Source organism: Platalea leucorodia (genome assembly GCF_965183815.1).
Source record: "Platalea leucorodia genome assembly, chromosome: W".
Lineage (NCBI taxonomy): Eukaryota > Metazoa > Chordata > Aves > Pelecaniformes > Threskiornithidae > Platalea > Platalea leucorodia.
In genome coordinates this window covers 44,980,683-45,000,875 of record NC_138859.1, presented here as the reverse complement: position 1 = coordinate 45,000,875, position 20,193 = coordinate 44,980,683, and the positions used below count along the sequence as shown (strand labels likewise).

The following is a 20,193-nucleotide window of genomic DNA, read 5'->3' as shown; positions in this document are numbered from 1 at the left end:
AGGCCAATATCTAAACCCATCAGTTCTTCAGGAAACTGCACCATCCAGCCTTTGCACGGCTCTGCTGATTTTCAGTGTCCCAGCACTCAGATATCCAGGAGTAAAACTCTCATTGACATCCGTATCTCATATCCCTGCTTTCTTCGTCAGGCTATTTCCTTGCAGTTCTACGTTTACTCTTGTTTCTCCTGGGCTTGAACGTGATGCCAGAACTACTGCGAAGCAACCCTGAGGTCCCATTCTCCTACATGGAGTGCCAAATGAGTTCTTCATCCCAAGTGCCAAATGAGCCAAATTTACAGTCCCCCTCTTAACTGCACCAAGAGTTCATCGCTTGCTCTCACGTAGGGAAATCTTTGAGTACTTGTAAGCAAATCCTGTGCTCAGACACACGAGCTGTGGATGTCAGCCAGCCCCTGGCACGCAGGAGAAGAGTTCCTCAGCAGATCTGGCTACGAAACCTGATTTCTTGGTGCCGCGTTTCTTACTCTCTTCCCTTATGGACAATCGGGTTCCCAGGCAATGGCAGCTGAAGTTCTGTGTCACTGCCCGGTGTGACATCTCCTCCTGGGATGCCACGGCTGCTCACGCGTGCCTCTGAGTCCTTCGCTGTGTTTCGACGTGATGGTTTGAGCGCCCACGTCTTCCATCCAGTGAAGGCTGCGCTTAGTGCTACTTAAAGGTCCCTAATTCCACTGGCAAACTTGAAAAATGCTCTACATTTGGGTCACTTCAGCAATTTTCTTAGGCATTCAAAGATGTGTACTTTACAAAGTCAGGGTAGTTGTCACTCGTCCCATTTTGTTCACATATTTCCCCAATCACTTTTCAGTATAAATTACGATATGATAGCAGCCTAGCCTGTCATGCTCTTAAAGCACTAATTTAGAACTGAAGCTAAACTATATCACTATATCTAATACGTATAACAGCTTCCATCTGTTCAATGCAGTAATCAGAAACCAAGCATCCTAAACCTATTTTCCTGGAGGATACCCTTGCAAAGTTGATCAGAGATTCTCTTGCATCCTCGCTCAAGCTATTTAAATCAAACACTTTGGGGAAAGCACTGCTTTCAATTTCTATTTTTTTTTTTCTTTTTAAAGCACAAAATTTGAGGCTTAAAATAAATATTTAAAACCTTCCCAGCTGTCAGTAAAGGCAGGCGAGCTTTCTAGGGAACCTTGAAGAAGCAGCTATGTTTGGATTTCTAATCACTTGAACAAAACACACTAATTAAAATGAATATCCATTGGGAGTTGACGCTGTTCTCCAGGATACTGTTCGTTTTCGTGTTGCTGATGCCAACAGTGATGCTTTTCCAGTGAAAGCAAGAGAAACCATAGCGGCAGAGAGGCGACTGCAGTTACCAGCCTGTGCTCCAGCCTCTCCCTGCTTAGCCGACGCTTGCAGGGCTCTGCATAACTACAGTAACAAGCAGATTCCTCCCCAGGGTTTATCAGAGTATTTGTATCTAGTCTGCAACACGGTGCATTCCCAGCATCAGGCTGCTGCAGCTTCACGAGGATAATTCATCACTACTGCAAATGCAAATGCACGTAAATACAACACACGACCAAAATGGCTTTGCTTGAATCTATTCGCACGCACCTACTTCCATCGTGTGTCTCCTGGGGTTACTCGATCAACATCCTCGCGTGCAGACGTGTATTTGGGCACAAAAACTTCAAAGGAATGTCGTGTGTACTAAATGCAAATCAAAACGAATGTGCTCGAACGTGTTACCTTCTTTTTTGCGTGCTGCGGCGTGCGCAGAATTTAGCTTTTACTCTCGCCAGTGAAAATTCAGCTGCTTACACCTGAACAACATCATTTCTCAAACTGCTGCCTAGCCAAAGCGTAATTAGAAAGATATCATCATGCACCGTGGCATGTTGTGATCCCTTGGTATAGTTACAACGCATCTTCTTTAAAACCTTGATGAGAAACCACGGGTACCGGTTCTCCCATTTTGCCCGCCATGCACGGCAGTCACTCCCGGTCTGCTGGAAAACTGCATTTGGACATAGGGAAAGGCGGAAATTCTTCAATTTGCAAGGGTTGATTTTGAGACCGTAAGGAAATCCGGCCAGTCAAAAGAAAGGCAACGTCAAGTACTATGGTGCATTTAAACTGATTATTTATTTATTCTTTCATCCAGTTTGCCTTTGATCCTTTTTAGGTGACTTATTTTGTTTTAAAAATCATAGCAATTTTCATCAGTTTCCTTTTATTTTCTATTCATCTCCTTTCTACTACATATTTGCTTCTTATGGATTGTCTGCAGCTTGGCAGTGACTTCCATCTGTCAGACTCTTTGTTCCATTTGATTTGCACTGTTCAATTTTTGTAGGTAGACTTTTTCATTACTCTCCTTTCATTCCTTTCCTACTTCAAATATTCCAGTCATTTTATCTAACCCTTTCATTTCAGTGTTTCTCTTCCCTTTTGTGTCAGCATCTGCACTGATTTGCACAGCCCACAGTTTTCAGGTATCTGCATCCCGTCATCTCTCACTAATTATTCAGCTTCATTGCCAACTTGCATTTCTAACATCTGCAAATAAAGGCTGGGAAACAGGATTTGACCTATTTGAATATTTGCTTAGTGAATTGTTCGGATTGTTGGCATCCTTTTCATTGTTTCTTGGCTTGATTACGCTCATCATTTTAGGAAGTTACAGATTCCCTTCACCGTATCATTGCAAATGGCCGTGATGCTCAGGAGCTAAATTCTGGCCGGGAATTATTTTAACAACGGTTTCTGACTCCTTGGTCCTGGTGATGACAGAGAAACACAACCCAAGGCATATGGGATCCAAGAGAAAGAAGAAAACAGAAAGAAACAGAGCAGAAAGAATCTGTTGGTGGGTGTTTAGACCCCGAGCATCTCACCCTAACCTCGGCCTGGGTGACGACTGCGGTGACACCCCTTGGCTCTACGCTAGAAGGCTTTCGGAGACAACAGCTTTTAAAAGAGATGCATTTACCATCGAGATCGTTCTCGGGTGTTTCTGCTGTGTACCAGTCCGAGGGGGGCCCTGTCCCATTCACTGTCATGGCGGCCACCTGGAAACTGTATTGGCTTCCTTTCTCAAGCCCTGTTTAAAAAAAAAAAAAAAAAGGCAAATAAAAATCAGAAATAAAAAAATACAGGCAAAAAAAAAAATACAGAAAGAAGAAGAGGAAAAAACCAAATTAATGATAATAGCAGAGTTTGCAATAGACTTTGCGTAAAATGCAATCGCTAGTAATAGTCCATTGGACTTGCCATATGTAAGAAAACATATAGAAACACATCTCTAAAAATATATACGCAAATACATAGAAACGCGTTCCCCCAGCACACCGCAGCCCCCCGCGGCGTCTCACTGCCCGGTTTGCAGACTGCGCTGTACGGCACCCGTATGTGGGGGTGTCGGACGGGCAGCACCCTCCGAGCGACGCCCGGGCAGGGGTGCAGCAGAACGGCTCTGGGGGGGGAGGTCGTTATTCAGGTGGGAAAAGAGATTCCTGACCAAAAGAAAAGGCTTCAAAAATCGAATGAGGGCTGCACCGGCCCAGGACTAGTTTGGGTGGTAATTCCCATCGGTTGCGCTCATACATGCAAAATTAATGGAAGTCCGAATAGTAGAAAAATGAAGAATTGTTTCATGTAAACTAAGCCATGAATTGCACACTTAACAAAACCGGCTCGCTGCTCTTAACACGCAGGGAACTGCAGGTACACTCTCCTTACGCATAAAATTTGCAGGCTGGGAACTAGGTTAGCAACCGAAGAGCGTTTTGCTTTCCGGTGCTCCTGATTAACTTCAGAGCACACAGTTCAGGCACAAACTAGAAAGTCTTAGCAATATTATGAAATAAGCACAAATTCAGAAACGGACGTTTTCCTTCGTGGCTAAAGCCATCAGAAAATTATTACTGCAGCGTTCCTGCATGTGCCACAAGACTTCCAAGTCCCTGAGGTGGAGATAGAAGTTCATCTTTTTGCTCAGTCTATACTGACCACAAAGCACAGGAAAAACCTGTTTCATTTAATGGCAAACAGTCTCCGGAGAAGAACGCTCATAATTAAAAAGAGCCGTTTAACATTTAGCTGACATGGAAGCCTACTCGAAAATTGATAGCGGCTATTTAAAAACCTGCATTGTAACTCTCAACTCCTCTGCTAATGCAGATGTTCTTATTATCCCGCAAAGCACCTGCCTACCAAATAGGACTGCAGCAAAGATGTAAAGTGCCTACATGTTAATATTTAAAATGTCCATTTAGAAGGGCCACATAGCTCGGTCTCCAGCAATCACAACATATGCATGCAGAAAGTAATAACGAGATCTGGATATTTTTCTTAACTGCTTTCTGAGACACGTATTCCCAGGCTTTGTGAAACAAAGCACTTCACTTTGGGCAGCACGGAGGCGAGCTGCGGTGGCCAGGGCAGGCAGGAGGGCTGGGGGCTGCCTGCAGCCCGCCGTCCCACCGGGACTCCCACAGCTCTTCAAGCCTAAAATAATTCATGCGAAGGAAAGAGTTTGCTCAGGATGTGCGGATCTACCACAGTAGAGATTAATCTGCTCTGCTTCCACAGGGATGGGATCTGCAGGGATGGCGGCAGTGGAGCTCTGGGACTTCGACTGCGTCGCTATCTTTTCTTCTCTAAGCCATCAGAGCAGCAGCAACTCAAACATCTGAGCAGCTTTCATCATTATTTCTACTTTATCTGCCAGAAAATGGATCATTTCCATCTTGTCGAACACGCTGAACATGCTATCTCCACCCAGAAAGTAGTTGTTCATTGTGTAGCTATTAGTTACGTAGCCTTCACAAGAGGTCCCATGGGGACTTTGGTCGGAAGCCTAGGTTAGATGACCAAGTTGAGATTTCAATATCTAAGGTCTTCCTCATAAAAATGTTCTACTTTTGCTTTTATTTAATTTTCAAATGAAATACTGCTTTTCCTCCCCAAACAGAAAACGATACGGTTTATTCTGAAATATGCAATTCAGAACTAGTTCTGATCCTCACAGATTACACTACGCGTGAAAGTAACCATAATGCAGGTCATTTTAGGTAAAATCATGGTTACACCGAATTCAGGGGCAAAACTTTGACAAAGTTCACTTTTCTCTCTTCATGCTTTTCTGCTTTCGCAGTTATGTCTTGGGCATAATGCAAGAACCCAGGTGAAATTCATTTTCACCTACCAGAATTCACCGTTACCCTCATGATACTCATCTGGCTACTTTCATTCATTGCAATTATACCTTTGCTATGATCTACTGTTGCACCTTTTATTCTGCGAGGAGATATTTTCCATTGAAAATGTTGGAAAAGAAACTAGGGAAATCGATATTTTTGCACCCATGAGAAAATAGGAGATGTTGCCTGAGTGCTCCAAGAAAAAACAACCGAGGCTTAAGACACTGGACACAGGAAATTCAGCTTCCAATTCATTAATGATAAAATCCAGGAGACAAACGTATGATAAAAGCATTAAGGAAAAAAACTGGTTTAAAAAAAGCACCATAAAGACTGTCTTTGTACAACACAATAAATGCTACCTGCCAGCAAAGAAATCAATGTTCCCTTGAAGTGAAAGTATATTTTATTCCCAAAGCATTTAATTCATCAAAACCTTGCAAGGCTGTACCATGTGAACACTGACCTGTGAACAAGTACCAGAGGTTGTTTGGCTCCAGTGTTTCAATCTCACCCCTGCGGGTAGTCTTTCTGTGTCGGATTTTATAGCCCGTAATAAATCCATTTTGAGTACCTGGTGGTGGAGGCAACCAGCTAACTTTGATGCTCTGTAAAAGAAGAGATATTATTGTTGATTTTTTTTTTTTTTTTGGCAAAGAAATGACAGAAATAAAGCATGCAAAATGAATGAAAAAATAAAAAGGAAAAAGAAAAAGGCTATGCTTTTCTAATAACAACACGTATTCAACGAAGTAGTTATTTTGAGAAGAAAACCAAATCAAATCTAGAAAGATTCACACTGGCATAAGGAAAACTGTACATCCTCTAGCACTGGTGGCTATATAGACAGCGGATTTATATAGTAGATTTTCTCCCTTTTCAGGAATTTTTCATTTCAACAGGCCACCAGAATACCTACAGTACTAGAAATATCAGCTCTGGGCTTGAGTCGACACTGCAACTCATTTCTCTTTTCAGCCCAAAGTGCCAAAGTCATCTGTTTTGGACTGTAGGATACAAATATCAGCTGGCGGAGTTCTAACATTTCTGTGTCGTTTTAACTCCACAGACGGTCGCGGAGACGTTACTGCACCCTCGTATCAGCGTAAAGACAGTCAAACCTCTTGGGAATAAACTTATCGCCAATCCCAACTCGGAAGAGAATTTTTGCTGAGCCATTTGTCGGAGTCAGCAGCAATGCAATTAACCAAGGCCAATCGCTTATTTTTTTCTAAATGTTGCTTGCTAGATTCTAAGAGACATCTTATCTCAGCCTAATAGCCCAAACTGAAACCGCCCCTTCCTGATGGCTCCCGACACATCCCTCCACGGCCAGACACCCGTCTCCGCCACCTCTCTCCTTGGAGAACGGTCTGAAGGAATTTTGTCACTGTGACACAGAAGCCAGTCCATGTACTCGGCCACCCCTGCCACCTTCTCTTGCACCTTTGCTTCCCTCCCGTGTTCGGCAGAGGGTGCGCGGCAGGTTTGCGCGGCGCTGCCGTGATGGTTTTCTTTTCAACCCTCTTCATTTTCCAATAAACCCCAACACTCAGCGGTGCTTTTACCGCCGCGGACCACTGTGCTTCCAGATTTTAACAGCAAGACCTCCTTCTCGAGCAGCAGCAGCTAGCTGAGGGCACAGCAGCGGGGTACGCATGTTTTCTCTTCATCGCTTTCTATTTAACCACACGGAATTTCATTTACTCTTTTATCTCCCAGTCACTCAGCATTGTAAGGGGTTTTAGCAATCAGCTTTCACTTTTGCTACACTAAATTGCTGACCCTTGTTTCCTCACCCTCCATCCTGCGCAGTAGCCGGCGCGAACCCCAGCACGCGTCGCCGGGCGACTCCACCGCCGACGCTCCTCAGCCGAGACAAGCCAACACCTCTCTCCGTCCTTTTTTCTCTATCCCATAGGTTGCTTATCACAAAGGGATCTTTTTCCTTACGCTGCAGCAACGGCATTCCTTCAGGAGCCTTTTGTGAGGGATCTTATCAAAAGGCTTTAGGAAACGCAAGCCAACGATATCAACTGGATCTCCTTGCCCGCGCGCTCAATGATTCCTTCAAAGGCCTTTAACAGGCACGTGAAGCAGGACTTCCCTCCACAAAAAGCTGTATTGATCCCTCCTCGTCATATCATGTTCGTCCATATGTCTATTCATTCTATTCTTTATTACAGTTTCTACCAATTTGTCCAGGAAAACCACCAGATTTTCTGGGCTGGACTGATAAGAGAGCTGATACTGTACATCAACATTTCTCTGTTAAAACAATCTGGGCACCAGCTGTTCCTTGCAAGCCTCCAATCCTTCCAGAGTTTTTACTCAGTGTGATACAAGGAATTCAGGGTATTACAGGTTTCTCATGGAGCAAGGCCTCACAATTGTGTCTATACTATCTCTTACAGCACCGTGTTACAAATTTTTAGACAAAGAGAAAAGTCGACCACACCACAGTGGATAGTTTTTGAGCAAACACAATTTATTACCATTATTGAGTTGCTTAGTTCCTGCATAAATATGTTATAGAACATATCAAATTAATTATTGCAATAGAAAAATCAATTTTGCGCATATACTGCACAGTGATTTATTGTTACAATCAATTATACGTTTCAAAATCAATATTTCAGGTTTTCATTGCTGACTGAAATAATGCTGAGGTTTTTTGCATTAAGGCAGAACAAACTCCATTTTTCAAACCAGAGAGCGATTGTTTTAAAAACAGATTTGGTCACTTTGCATATTGAAATTGCCTACATATAAAATGTTTATGGGCGAACGCAAACACCCAGAGAGTGGCTGTAAAACATATTGCTGTTGACAGCTCTGAGGACGTCTACAGGCGACTCATTGTTTGATACTGGTGCACTCCCAACTCTTCCAATCTCTGCGCGACATTGAGCCACGCTCTCATCACGGGGACCTCAGCATCTGTGGATATTCCAGCCCAGCTATGAGGAGAAGACACGCTGACTGCCCCATTTCCCAGGTAGAGAAGAAAGCAGAGCATTTGGCTATTTTCTCAGAGGAGGGGAAGAAAGAACAACTCCGTCTTTCCCCTGCCCCTTCCAAGAGCAACAAGAAAAGCTCTTCTGAAATCCCAGGTGCCCCTATCCAGGAAAAAAATAATATACGGAGAAGAAACAATAAAGAAGTGGAGGGACAGGGATGCTTTCAGGGACCTGTTGCACAGCTCATGTGGGTAGATGGTTACAGGAATGATTTGTGGATTGAAAAATCCCACCAGAAAGGACAAATCACACTGGTCTCTCGGTTTGGAAAGTGCAGTAACACCAACTTTTACCCGAAGGTGCCGCTTATAGAATATTTAGAACTGAATCAGCTGATAGAAACCACAAGTGACTTTTTGAAAGAAATCCCATAGTTCGGAAGACCGTCCAATGACCCAGACTTTTGAGTGGATCTTTGGGTGGTCCACCATCATTTCCAAACCACAGGCTCCATTTTGTCAATTTATTTCAAACCAAAAAGATTGCTGAGCTGCTTGTGAGCTAAAACAGCTAGGAGGCCCCAAGACAATCTGTTGCCCTCTAGGAGAGGTAGCAATAGCGTTGGTTATGCTCGTTCAGCGGAAGCGTGGACACACAGTGGCCAGCGTCCACCCAAACAAAGAAAAGAAAGAGTTTCTTGCAAATGGAACAATACTCAAGCAACGGATCTGCCATTGGGATGGTTTAACCCCTCGATGGGGCCAGCTGGCAACCATTTAACAGGTCTATAGATGGTATAACCATTTTGGAACTGGAGCAGGAGTGACTCCAGTCTCTCTCAAGCCATTTCATCGTAAGGTTGCACAAGCCTGGGGTGCTCCGTGCAGGACCCTGACCAGGCAGCATTGGAAGGAAGGTCCTGGGACCTTTCTGAGCAGAGAAAACTCTGAAGGCTCCCAAAGGAAGGGCGCACTGGCATGAGGGTCACAGTGGCCAAGCACGTTCTCCAAGCACGGCCCCCCACACAGCAGAGGACAAAGCCTGTTGCACACGGGCATAGTACTGCATGCGTACAATTACTTGTCAGATTTATACAAGCATAGTTTTTAGGGATATAAGGAACTATTGCAGCCCTACTATTTCTAGCCTGAACTTGTCACTAATTTGACTTAAAAAAGACAAACAAGAGTTCCAGCAGAAGCATCGAAGCACTTGGAGCTGCGACACCTGCAAGCACTGAGCAGTTTTTATGAGACCCCCAAATATCCCTTCCCCTGCCTTCAAATCAACAGTGACTGCATCTCCCTGCACAGCAGGTCTCACAGAAGCAACGGGTTTGATCTAACGCTCAAGGTAGAATAAATAAGATCTTACGATTAGAGGAAAAAGCAGGTTCTTTACAGATCCGCCTAAAGCTGTCACTGTAATGGTAACAGCACACTTTCACCTCCACCTGGTCTCCATGGACACCGCAACGATGCTTTTTATCAATAGTACTTAACATGTGACCCTTTGCTCCAGGAAAATCAATGACTAAGGTTCTGACAGGCTGCTTCTCCTTTCTTCTGCTTAAGAGAGAGCCGTAATGACTAGTGCTCTAATCCTTCACGCTTTATCCGAGAGGTAACCAACAGAAAGAAAATATTTCCTTTCTGTTATACCAGGATTCCTAAGGAAACCATAAAATGAAGCCGGCTTCAAGAGGATTTCAGGAACCTGTTAGTCCTGGTTGGAACACAACGTGGAAAAGTATTGTAAAAGGTTGCTGGCCACCTCCATTTGCTGAAATAGGCCTTCTTCAACGGGAGCGCGGGCCCTTCCTTGCACCATTAGGAAACCACCCTGAGCAGCTCCGGGTGAGCTCGGACACCCAGCGCTGCCCTCGCTCAGAGCTGCGAATGCCTTGGACGTTGCAATATGGCCCTTTACAGACTGCAAACCACATGGCGTGATCCCTCCTAGTTCAACCTCATTTGATAAGCCTCTTCAGGCAGAACAGATGTTGGCCCAACAGATCTAACCAAACCCGAGCTGAACCTTTAACACCTTTCCTGTAGTTTCCAAAACCATAGGATATATTCATATTCCCATTTTCATGATTATTTAGTAGAATAAGAAAAAGCTGAGATATTATCTCTATGTTGTGAGATATTATCTCTACGTTGGTTGGAAATGTGGAGCATCAGAAATCTCGTGAATCTTATCAAATCAAAGTTTCTGGATGTGCAAAGACCATTTGTCAGTTTATTTTAGTCAGTAATCCTCTGGACATAAATATTCATTAACTGATATTTGCAAACATTCATTCAGCTATGGTAGCAGATGACTAGTACTTGCTTTATGAAGTCTATCTGTTGCACTTTGTCTCTGCACATATGCTTTTCTTCTGATTTTTTTTTTACTAAGTCCACTCTGTAGATTTTTTTTTTCCCCCAATGAAAGTCTAATTATCCACAATCAAACCAGCTAGGTACACAAATCAAGTATTTGATACCATAGAGCCTTGAAGCTGGAGGAAGACTCCAAAAACTCACTAAGTTTTTAAGTAGAGGCCATCACGCGCCTTAAGGGTGTGGGCTATTCTGCCTGAAAAGTGAAGCCAAACTTGACGGCAGGACCTGATGATCTCAGAGGTCCTTTCCAACCTTAATGATTCTATGATTCTAAACTAAACCGGGAATAACGCCGGTGAATAACACCAGGGCACACCGTGAGCTGCCAAAGAGCACAGGGATGGGATGGGATGGGATGGGATGGGATGGGGCTCACGGAGCTCCTAGCACCTTTAAAGGGTACGACAGGCGCTATCCAGGATCAAAGCCCATTAGAAATTTCACGTTTTTGGAAGAAATTTTGTGGGTTAAAATTTCCCATCTACCAGCGGATAGTGAACTATATGCTAGAAGCTTGAATTAACGCAGGTTAACTCAGGTTAAAAGGCAAAGCCTGAACAAGTGCAAGGTAGCGGAAGGAAAATAAAGCTAGAATAAGAGAGTCTGTTGTGAATTTATGTAGATTAAGCATCCAGAACACACTCGCCTCATTTGTGAAAAGCTGGAAGAAGTTCAAAAAAGGAATAATCTGATGATTTCATCCAACAACAAAATGGACTATTTCTCTCCATGTATGGCCAGCAGCAAGAAATAGCACTTTCCTCATTCCAAATATGACCCATCCATGAGCTGGGATTTGAAACTAATTTCCTGAGTCAGACAGCAGATTTGGGAGCCGGGTGTGTTCTGCGTTTGCTGAGGGACTCGAGCAATGATCTCACAGAAACACTGAACGTTCCTTCCACATGGAAACTAGGAATGACCTTTGGGTACTTCCATAAAGCGCTCTGAGATTTTGCAGAGCTATTTGAAATCTTAGGTATTCCTAATGGTGTTGTTTAGCTTTTATCAGTAATAGCAATGGGCACTGAAGATACCCAAGGTCTGTCAAATGCTGTAGTGACACACATTAAATAGTCTTAAAACCAGCAATATCTAATAATAATAATAATAATAATAATAATAAATATATTAAAAAATAAGAAAACAACACTACAGCCCCTCCGAAGTATCAGAGACTTCAATACACCCAGATGGCAAGTGTTCCCCTCCTAAAGCTGAGAGCCAAAACAGGGCTATAGGCTTGAAGAAATTAAAAATTAAACACTAGCAGAAATAAGCTGGACATGTTGGCAGCAAGCCTTATAGCCAAAACCACAATATACTGCCCGAGACGCAGTTGCAAATAATTACAAGCCCCCAGGACACCCAATAGAACATTTTGCGACCAGTTTGACTCATCTTTTATCCTTAAAAAAACCCCTTGGGAGCTGGGTACGTACGTCAGACTGGTCACCACCGAACGCAGCGATGCATCCCATGGAAGGGCTCTTAATGATCTGCTAAGAGCATTCAGAAGTTGTCCCGTGCCTCTGAGAACAAGCCTTTCCGCGCTTGCCAAAATTCACGGGAATGTCTAACTATGGCTTTTTTAACTGCTATTAATTAGTCTCGGCCTCAATAATCTCCTCGGGGTGAAGCTCGCATTCAGAGGCATTCAGGCTCCGTTTTGGCTAACAATTCAATCAAATTACCTGAACAGCTCACAGAAAACATGTATTATCTCCCAAATCAGGTATGTTTTGAAAAACAGGCAGGACTCAAGAAGGGACTTAAAAAAAGACAGCATTTAAAAAATATGTGTCATCTGTATACATATAATATAGCGCTTGAGGAAATATTAAAATCAATGTGTCGTTTGTGCAATAAAATGTGCTAAGCCTGGCATAACTGCAAAAAAAAAATAGATTTTACCAAGAAATTAAGGATCCTGAGGCAAAGTACAGGGTGCTTAACGTACTAGCGTTTTGCTATGTGTGGGTCCTCTCCTGAAAGAGAAGACAAATTCCCAGGAAATACTTATTCTATACTATGCATATGGCACAGAAATTTATTACCCTAACGCTATAAGGAAAGTCAAAACTATTTAGAAGTCAGACCTATGGAGCATACGGAGATCCTGTATGATTTTTTTTTTTTTTGTTACAAAACGAGAGTGTCTTATTTGGAAAGGCTTTAAGTCATTATTTTCAACGCTCTGGGAGAATAAATTCAGATCCGTTATTTGTCAATGGCATCTTGCCCATCAACGGTTTCGCCTGTGTTTGTGTGCAACGTGGCTCAGGCTTCCCGCTGTGGACATGTTAGCCCAGACCCACGGGGGACACAGCAGCGCCTTGCAAAAATACAAGGAGGCCTAGGGCAAGGAAAGAAAAAGGAGAGCATTTCACAGTATGTGCTGTGAACGCCCCAAGTCCTGCTAGAAACGTCTGAAAGCATCGGTGGGCGAAGAAAACAGGACTTATCGCATGTCGATTTGCAGGTTGAGGAGCAGAAGGGATAAGGTTTGGATCCATTTTTTCCAGCCAGTTCTGCTCTTTTAAGACCCTTACTGAATTGCTTTCCAGGAATGCGATTCCTGGACTTCAATCCCGCGCTTTTGGGCACAGCCCTGGACTCCACTCGGGCTTTATTTCCTGGGCTTGCAGTAAGACCACAGCCATACTCACCCGAGACCCTGCTTTCTCAAGCATCCAAACCTGTTACGGCACGTGCGTGAACGACAGCGGAAGGCGTTTAATGCAGAAGCTGTGTTTCTCCCGGCCCCTCCCGCCGCCCTCGGACCCGCGGCCGTCCCCACGTCCCTCCGCTCCCACCGCCCCGCAGGGAAGGGGCTCTCCTTCTCCAACCAACGTGTAAGCCGCAAATTAATTTACAAATACACGGTGAAGCTGTTGGCAGTTGCCTTGGATTTGAGCAATTTTCAAGTCCCCAAGCACGGCGTTTCATAAACCCACTTTTTTTCCCCCACCAAGAGAAGATAGGAAGAAAAAAAATTGGGAGGATTGTTAAGGTATGAAGACCTTTTCAGCCAGTATTATCTCCTCAGGGTATTTCTCTTCTGAACTACACCTCCAAACAGCTCTTATATGAAAATTGCATGATCAAATACTTAAACCATTTGATCACCACAGTCTTAAAAACAGAAAGAAAAGGAAAAGGAAAGTGATAGTAATGATATACCGGGGAAAAAAACTTCAGGATAAAAATGCCTCTGGGTGTCTTCACTAACTTGAAAAGAAGAAAGGATGAAACATAACCAAATACAAGGCTTAGAAGAGTCAGGAACCTCAGGCAAATACTTGGTTATGGTGGCAAAGGAACAAAACAACCAGAAAGTAGCAAGGTTTGAAAACAAATAATGAAAAATGTCATCATTTTCTCTCTCTCTCTGCAAATACAGACACTTCTAAAGCACAACTGCTTCCAAGATTTTCTTCTACGTATTTAAAAAAGACTTGGAAAATAATAATAACGTACGGTGCAACTGAGTGCTTTTTAGCTGGGTGACACATGGACGTTTCAAAATAGCACGCAGAGCAGCGCTCTTCTCTTATGTAACGGGAACTGCTTAGACCAACATTTAAACAATTTTTACGTTTCAAAATCGGTGAGATTCCTCTCAGCTAAGTTTAGACAGGTTCTTTTTAGAGGTGACAGTGAGAAAAAAAGAATGTCCAAAGAAAATCACCTGACATGGTAATTTTTTTAGGACAGGTGAATCTTGCTTTCAGTTTCTCATTTTATTAACTCAGCAGAAAAGAGTGATTGCTTATTGGGTTTTTAGGCATTTTTAGATATTTTAGGGCATTTTTAGACATTTCATCATACAATTAAAACTAACTTGTACTCATTTTGTAAGTACATTTGAAAACAAAACCTTCTGAAGTAACTAAGAGATAGCATTAACTTGAAATGCACTTCACTTTTAAAGAACATCATGTTAATGAAAATTTTCAAAGCTTTGACTTCCCATTCAAAGTTGGGCTAGAAAGTTTTCATTAAGAAAAAACCCCTGTAATAGCAATCATAGAATCGTTAAGGTTGGAAAGGACCTCTGAGATCATCGAGACCAACCTGAGATCATCGAGACCAACCTGAGATCATCGAGTCCAACCTGAAAAACCCATCTACAATATATTTCCATAGCTGTAGTGACATATTTCTTTTCATTCTAACCCATTCGTGTGTCAACGCGCAATTACTCACGATGAACGTTTGCTCTCAGCTCTTCCTCCCTCCGCTGAGGATGCTCTAGTTTTTAGCGACTGGGGCGCGTGGTGTCACGAACCCCTGGCAGGCCGACCAGCAAACGGACACGGCATTTGCCGACGTCAGATGTACAGAGGCGGCAAAACCACCTGCAGAGAGCTGCCTGTCAACGTGCAAACTCCTTAAAGTCATTCAACAGTTGGCCAAACCACTTCTGCTCTACGGTACCATTTTTATTGACACCAGCTAAGCAAGGAAAGGTTGATTTTCACCTCCCTACATATTGCATACTTGTAAAGAGTTTCAGTCAACTATAAGAAAACCAACAGGAACTTTACAGGTCCAGGGATCAAAGTAACTATCAATACTTCAATCAAGTTTTCAATTACAAATGCACTTAATTGATTAGCACTTAGCAGCACCTGTAGTTGGCTACCACTTTAATTACTGATTATACTGATGCTGATTACTTAAACGATACCTGCCTGAGAGCCTCGTGATTAAGAGTTTATAAAGCAAAGGGCACAATAATTTCAAAATAATTAGGCTATTAAGATTCAAATTAAAATCAAAATCTCAGGAACATTTAGAAAAAATATTCCGTTTAAAATAATGTTAATGCATGCGCCCTTATTATGCTGGGCTGATAGCAAGAGCTGCCCAGAGATGCCTCAAAGGCAGCTAAGTCCCTCGTTCTCCGGAGGAAGGTGTCAGCTGCCCGTTAGCACAAACGACTGAACACCATCACCGCCACAAGCAACGAAAGGAGCAAATCCAAAAAGCACAATGAAATAACGCGTTCCTAAACCTGTTTATTAAATATTTATGCTCCTGCGGCAGTAAAGGAGGTTCCTCCTCTTCTAACATACGCAACGGAGCGGGGCACGCCGCATTTGGAGACTGATGGGGTTCCTGTGTCCATGACCTGAGTGCCAGAGCCTGCCTTAGCTTTGACGCTAATTCTCTGTATGATTTTTTATAACGCCACTGCCACTCTCAAATCACACATTTGCATAACAATCCTACCGAAATACTAACTGCAACAGAGGTTTGCGAGTCTTAAAGCGCGTGAAGGTTATTGTGGTAAGGTAACACGGGAGCGCAAAGCATACCTGCTTCTCGTGACGTGCCGTTAACCTGGAGAGCATCGCTTTGGGCTTCTCATGTAAAAAGCATAAAGGTAGTTCGCCAGCAGAAATGCTCAGCTTTAAAGGCCTAATTCGGTAGCGGAAAAGATGCTATTTTGGGTATAGAGGTTAGTGAGGGAGTTTCTAAAGAGAAAGGAACCATCTGGCGCTATTCAGTGAGCATCGTGCGCTGGAACAGCTCCCCGAGCCCAATCGCAGGCATTGAGAGAGGGCTGGGAAAGGATTTGGATGGGATCACGAAAAAACAGCTAAAAAGAGGTAAATTCTACAAACGGATATAAAGCTTTTGTTGAATTGCTCGAAGATGGAAGATGATGATGACTAATCCTATTGAAAAGGCCAGGGAAACAAGAAGGTATTGAAACATCTGCGGAAGGAAGGGAAAAACTGCCAGATGTTGCCGGGGTTGGCATTTTTTAATGTCCAAAGAGGAATATTCTGGATTGCACATTGTACAATCAGGGTCCAAACTGATTTATTATCCAAGTGACTGAAGTTACTCATCCTCACCCCTCTCCATGACCAGCTCTTTGGATTAATTAAATAATAAACAATGTCATATTTTCCATTTCTTGAGAATAAACAGCGTGAAAGGCAGAAGCACGAATGATGCATTAGAAGCGGTTGAGTCCCCATCGCTGGAGGTATTTAAAAGCCGGGGAGATGTGGTGCTCGAGGACATGGTTTAGTGGTGGGCTTGGCAGTGCTGGGTTAACGGTTGGACTTGATGGTCTTAAAGGTCTTTTCCAACCTAAACGATTCTATGATTCGGGATGATGGAATAGAAAATCTGAAAGAATCAGCTTGTTTCACTGGTACCAAAGCATGGGGGGGAGAGCTCTGCTCCTCATTTCAGACATATGGCAGGATTGCAAACACCTCCTCCTTCTTTTTAACTCGCTATGTACCACGCACCAACGCTCTCCTTGAAGAACATTACTACTTCCAATTGATTTTCAGGAGAATTGCAGGTGTACCGTGGGGTACCAGGTCAGGGAAGACAGGACTCAAGTAGCGAGCTACTTCTACTCAATTTTACTCTAAACCAATATTTACATTGTTTTGAAGCTCGAGATCTGAATGTGGGATGATGCCCTCCCCCTGACACCGATGCTGCAGGGGATTTTTAGCCTGCCGGTGAAGAACTTCAAACGCATTTATAGCGGCTTCTCTCCTTGGGAGACGGAGGTAAGAGCCAGCGCACCCAGCAGTGCTTCCGACACACACAAGACATTAGAAGATGCAGGGACAATTAGCCAGGCTGTGGATCTTAAAGATAAAAACTTCTGCCTCTCTGAATTTTCAGGTTAGGCTAGGACATGTCCCATCCCGCTTCTCAAGACCGCAGAGCGTTGTGGAGCAGGGAAGGAAAGGCCTCTCTCAAGAAACGCAGATACCAGGTACGGGGAGGGACACCACGACACGTCTGTGTCACACCGAGTTATTTCTGTTTCTTTTCTTTCTGTAACAAAGAGCACACCCTGTGAAATACCTCCTTAAGTTTTGCTGCCAAAACTTGATTTCTTAAATTTCTTTGCCAACGTCCCTGAATTGCATGCATTTGCTGTACCCTATTGAAAACTGGCACTTTGAAGTACTTCTGAGCTTTGTTACATCTATTTATTCACAGAAGCGTGTTACTTTTCCTTTTGATTATACAAATACATCTCCTATCGCTAGGTCTGGGCCTGAATGCTAATAAAATGTGGTTTTGTAAAACTGTGTTTTAATGATCACATAGCGGTGAAGTTTATGACTAGGAGAAGACCCGAAATGTGAACGTACGCTGACCTCGTCTCCAATTAAGTCGCTGGGAGAAGTTCAAATGAAACGAGGAAGGCAGGTCCTGGCCCTCTTCTTAACTCAGTTAGCAAACAAGTGGCCGAGTGCTGGTGATTGTAAAGTTTAATTGAAAACAAAAATGGAGCGCTAAGACCCACCGGTAGACTTTCAAATTCAAATACTCATCGAAAGTAATTTGTCATTCTCTACTCTCACCTCTCGCGTGCCGCGACTACACGCTGCTTTTGGACTGCACATGCATGCTTCTGTGGCAGCTATAAAGCAATTTTATTTACTTATTTATTCAATACAGTGCATCCGGAACGTGTGTCTTACAGGATGGCGACTCCTCCGACGGCCCGGGTAGAAGGCTCCTAACGCTGCCATCGTATATCAAACGCAGACTTGAAATAAGGGGCTTCTCGCACATACGGCTAGGTTATCTAAACGGACACAGAGGCAATTCTCATGGTTCCTATCTCCGATGAAAAAGTAAAATTTGGCATTTCATGAGAAATGAAGGCGGTCTGCCATTTTCCCTGGGGTAAATCAGAATACTTAATCCGTCCCAGAGACCAAGGGCAATCCCACTCCAGGGCCCCATTTCTCAGCCTATGTTTATTATCTTAGCATTTTAAAACCTGCCCGCTGCTTAATTCCTCCCCATTTTGTACCCCAAGGCTGATCTTATTCATTAATTCTGATTGAACATTATCTGTGCTTCTGCTTTCAGCTTTCCAATTCTCTAAAACACTGGCTCAAATACAAGGGTAGTCCAGGTATCACATGTTGCCTTAAATAACTCTAGCTCCAGCCAGCTGTGAAAATACAGAATCTTCAGTAATTATTTCTGGTTTTATCTCTACATTTTTTTTTTTGTTTAATTACGTTTTTCGTTAAAATTTGAAGCGCTGGAGGTCCCTTTAATTATCATGGGACCCAGACGCCAAATTCATCTGGGAAAGGTAAATGACTGGAAGCCACTAGGCAACCTAACGCACTATATTGATTTTTAGGATTAATGGCAAGGGTCATTCAGGATAGGCCTTTAAATTTTGTATCCATTGGCATCTGTTTAATGAAAGACTTTTCCTTCCCTATGGACATTCAATAACATTAAGCGGGGCTCCAGAAAACATCAACTCAGACATAAATATGTATTTTCTATTTTCTAGTTCTTCTAATAAGAACTTTTGCTTTTGGGACCTGCAGGTAGACATTTTCAGTCAGCATCAGAGCTGCTGTTGGGACACTTTTGGTATAATTTTTCTTCCCCAAAAATCAACCTGAATTTGCAGAATTCAATGGAATTTACCTAATTCGCTGCACACCCAGAAACTGTATCAGTCAGTGATAAGCTTAAGGCAAATCTCTTAGGCTTGAAAGTCTTGACCTGAAGACCTCCTATTCGATGTATTTATAATTGGTACCTTAGTTGATATACAGACCTGCAGAAGGATATTCTTCTCCACTGAAGGACGCTGGATCTAGTCCAGTCTCAACTGTTGTTTACTACTAGGAGCTGAAAAGTTCAACTTTGTTATAAATCTGTTGCTGGGCATTCAAGGTTGGGTTCATCCCAATTAATTTATGTACCTAGCTGAAGCATCCCAGTACTTGGCCAGAGAAGGATGTATCGTCTATCTGAACCACTCTTCAGGAGCTGCCTGCACCTTATCACAAAAAAAAGCAGCTCATAGGGTGCTGCATTTCAGGTGACCAAATTAAGTGCCTAAGTTCAGGTGGAATGATCAGAGTCAGGCACTCCATTAACCTGGATTGCATCTGAGCCATGTTGGAAGAGAAGTTAATATCAAAATGACAATGGAAAGCAACAGAAATGTCACTGAAGCACAGAATGGCATAGGTTGGAAGGGACCTCCGGGGGTCATCTACTCCAATCCCCAATTATTTCTTTAACACTTGTTCAGAGGCAACCCATCATGGTCAACATTTCCAAAGGCAACCTGCACCGCTGACATTTCCCTCGTGTTTCGTGGGGACCCGGCTGTCCTGGTGTCCCGCCGCGGATGCCTAGGGGATGCTTCCCAACATGAGAGACCGCAGCCCACACCACGCTTTAGAGAGTGCCAGTCCTCATTAGCAGCCTCGTTATCTTGAATTAAGAGCATGAACACGATTATTTAGCTCAGTTTTCTGGGGGCATCACAGCCCTCCCATGCAGCAGTTTCTGACCTTAGGCTCAGCACTGCATGGTGCCGAGGGGCATCGCTGCACCCTCCAGCCCTCCCAACAGAAGAGACCGAGCTTTTAGCCACTATTTTAGTTATTTCTTTGGAAGCAGAGCCCAGATTCATAGATTCACAGGCCAGAAGGGATCTCTGCGACCATCCCCTCCATCCCCTGCCCTGTGTAACAGAGTCTGTAAGACTCCTCTGGATTAATTCTTGTCTGAACGGGATAAAGGAGAAATCGGGTTTTGCCTGACCTTGAGAGCTCTGATCTTGACAGCTCTGTTCAGTTAAACACACAAAAA

General features: G+C 43.4%; 1 protein-coding gene across 1 annotated transcript in view; it reads right to left on the bottom strand.

Annotated features, from left to right (window-relative positions):
- The window catches only part of LOC309601491 (netrin receptor DCC-like), a gene marked incomplete at both ends in the record, with an annotated part of 597,648 nt that overhangs the window by 91,077 nt on the left and 486,378 nt on the right, over positions 1-20,193 (bottom strand). The window contains 2 exons of the mRNA XM_082334517.1: positions 2,990-3,100; positions 5,668-5,809. Of these exons, the coding sequence (XP_082190643.1) occupies positions 2,990-3,100; positions 5,668-5,809 (253 nt within the window). The remainder of the gene's footprint in view (positions 1-2,989; positions 3,101-5,667; positions 5,810-20,193) is intronic.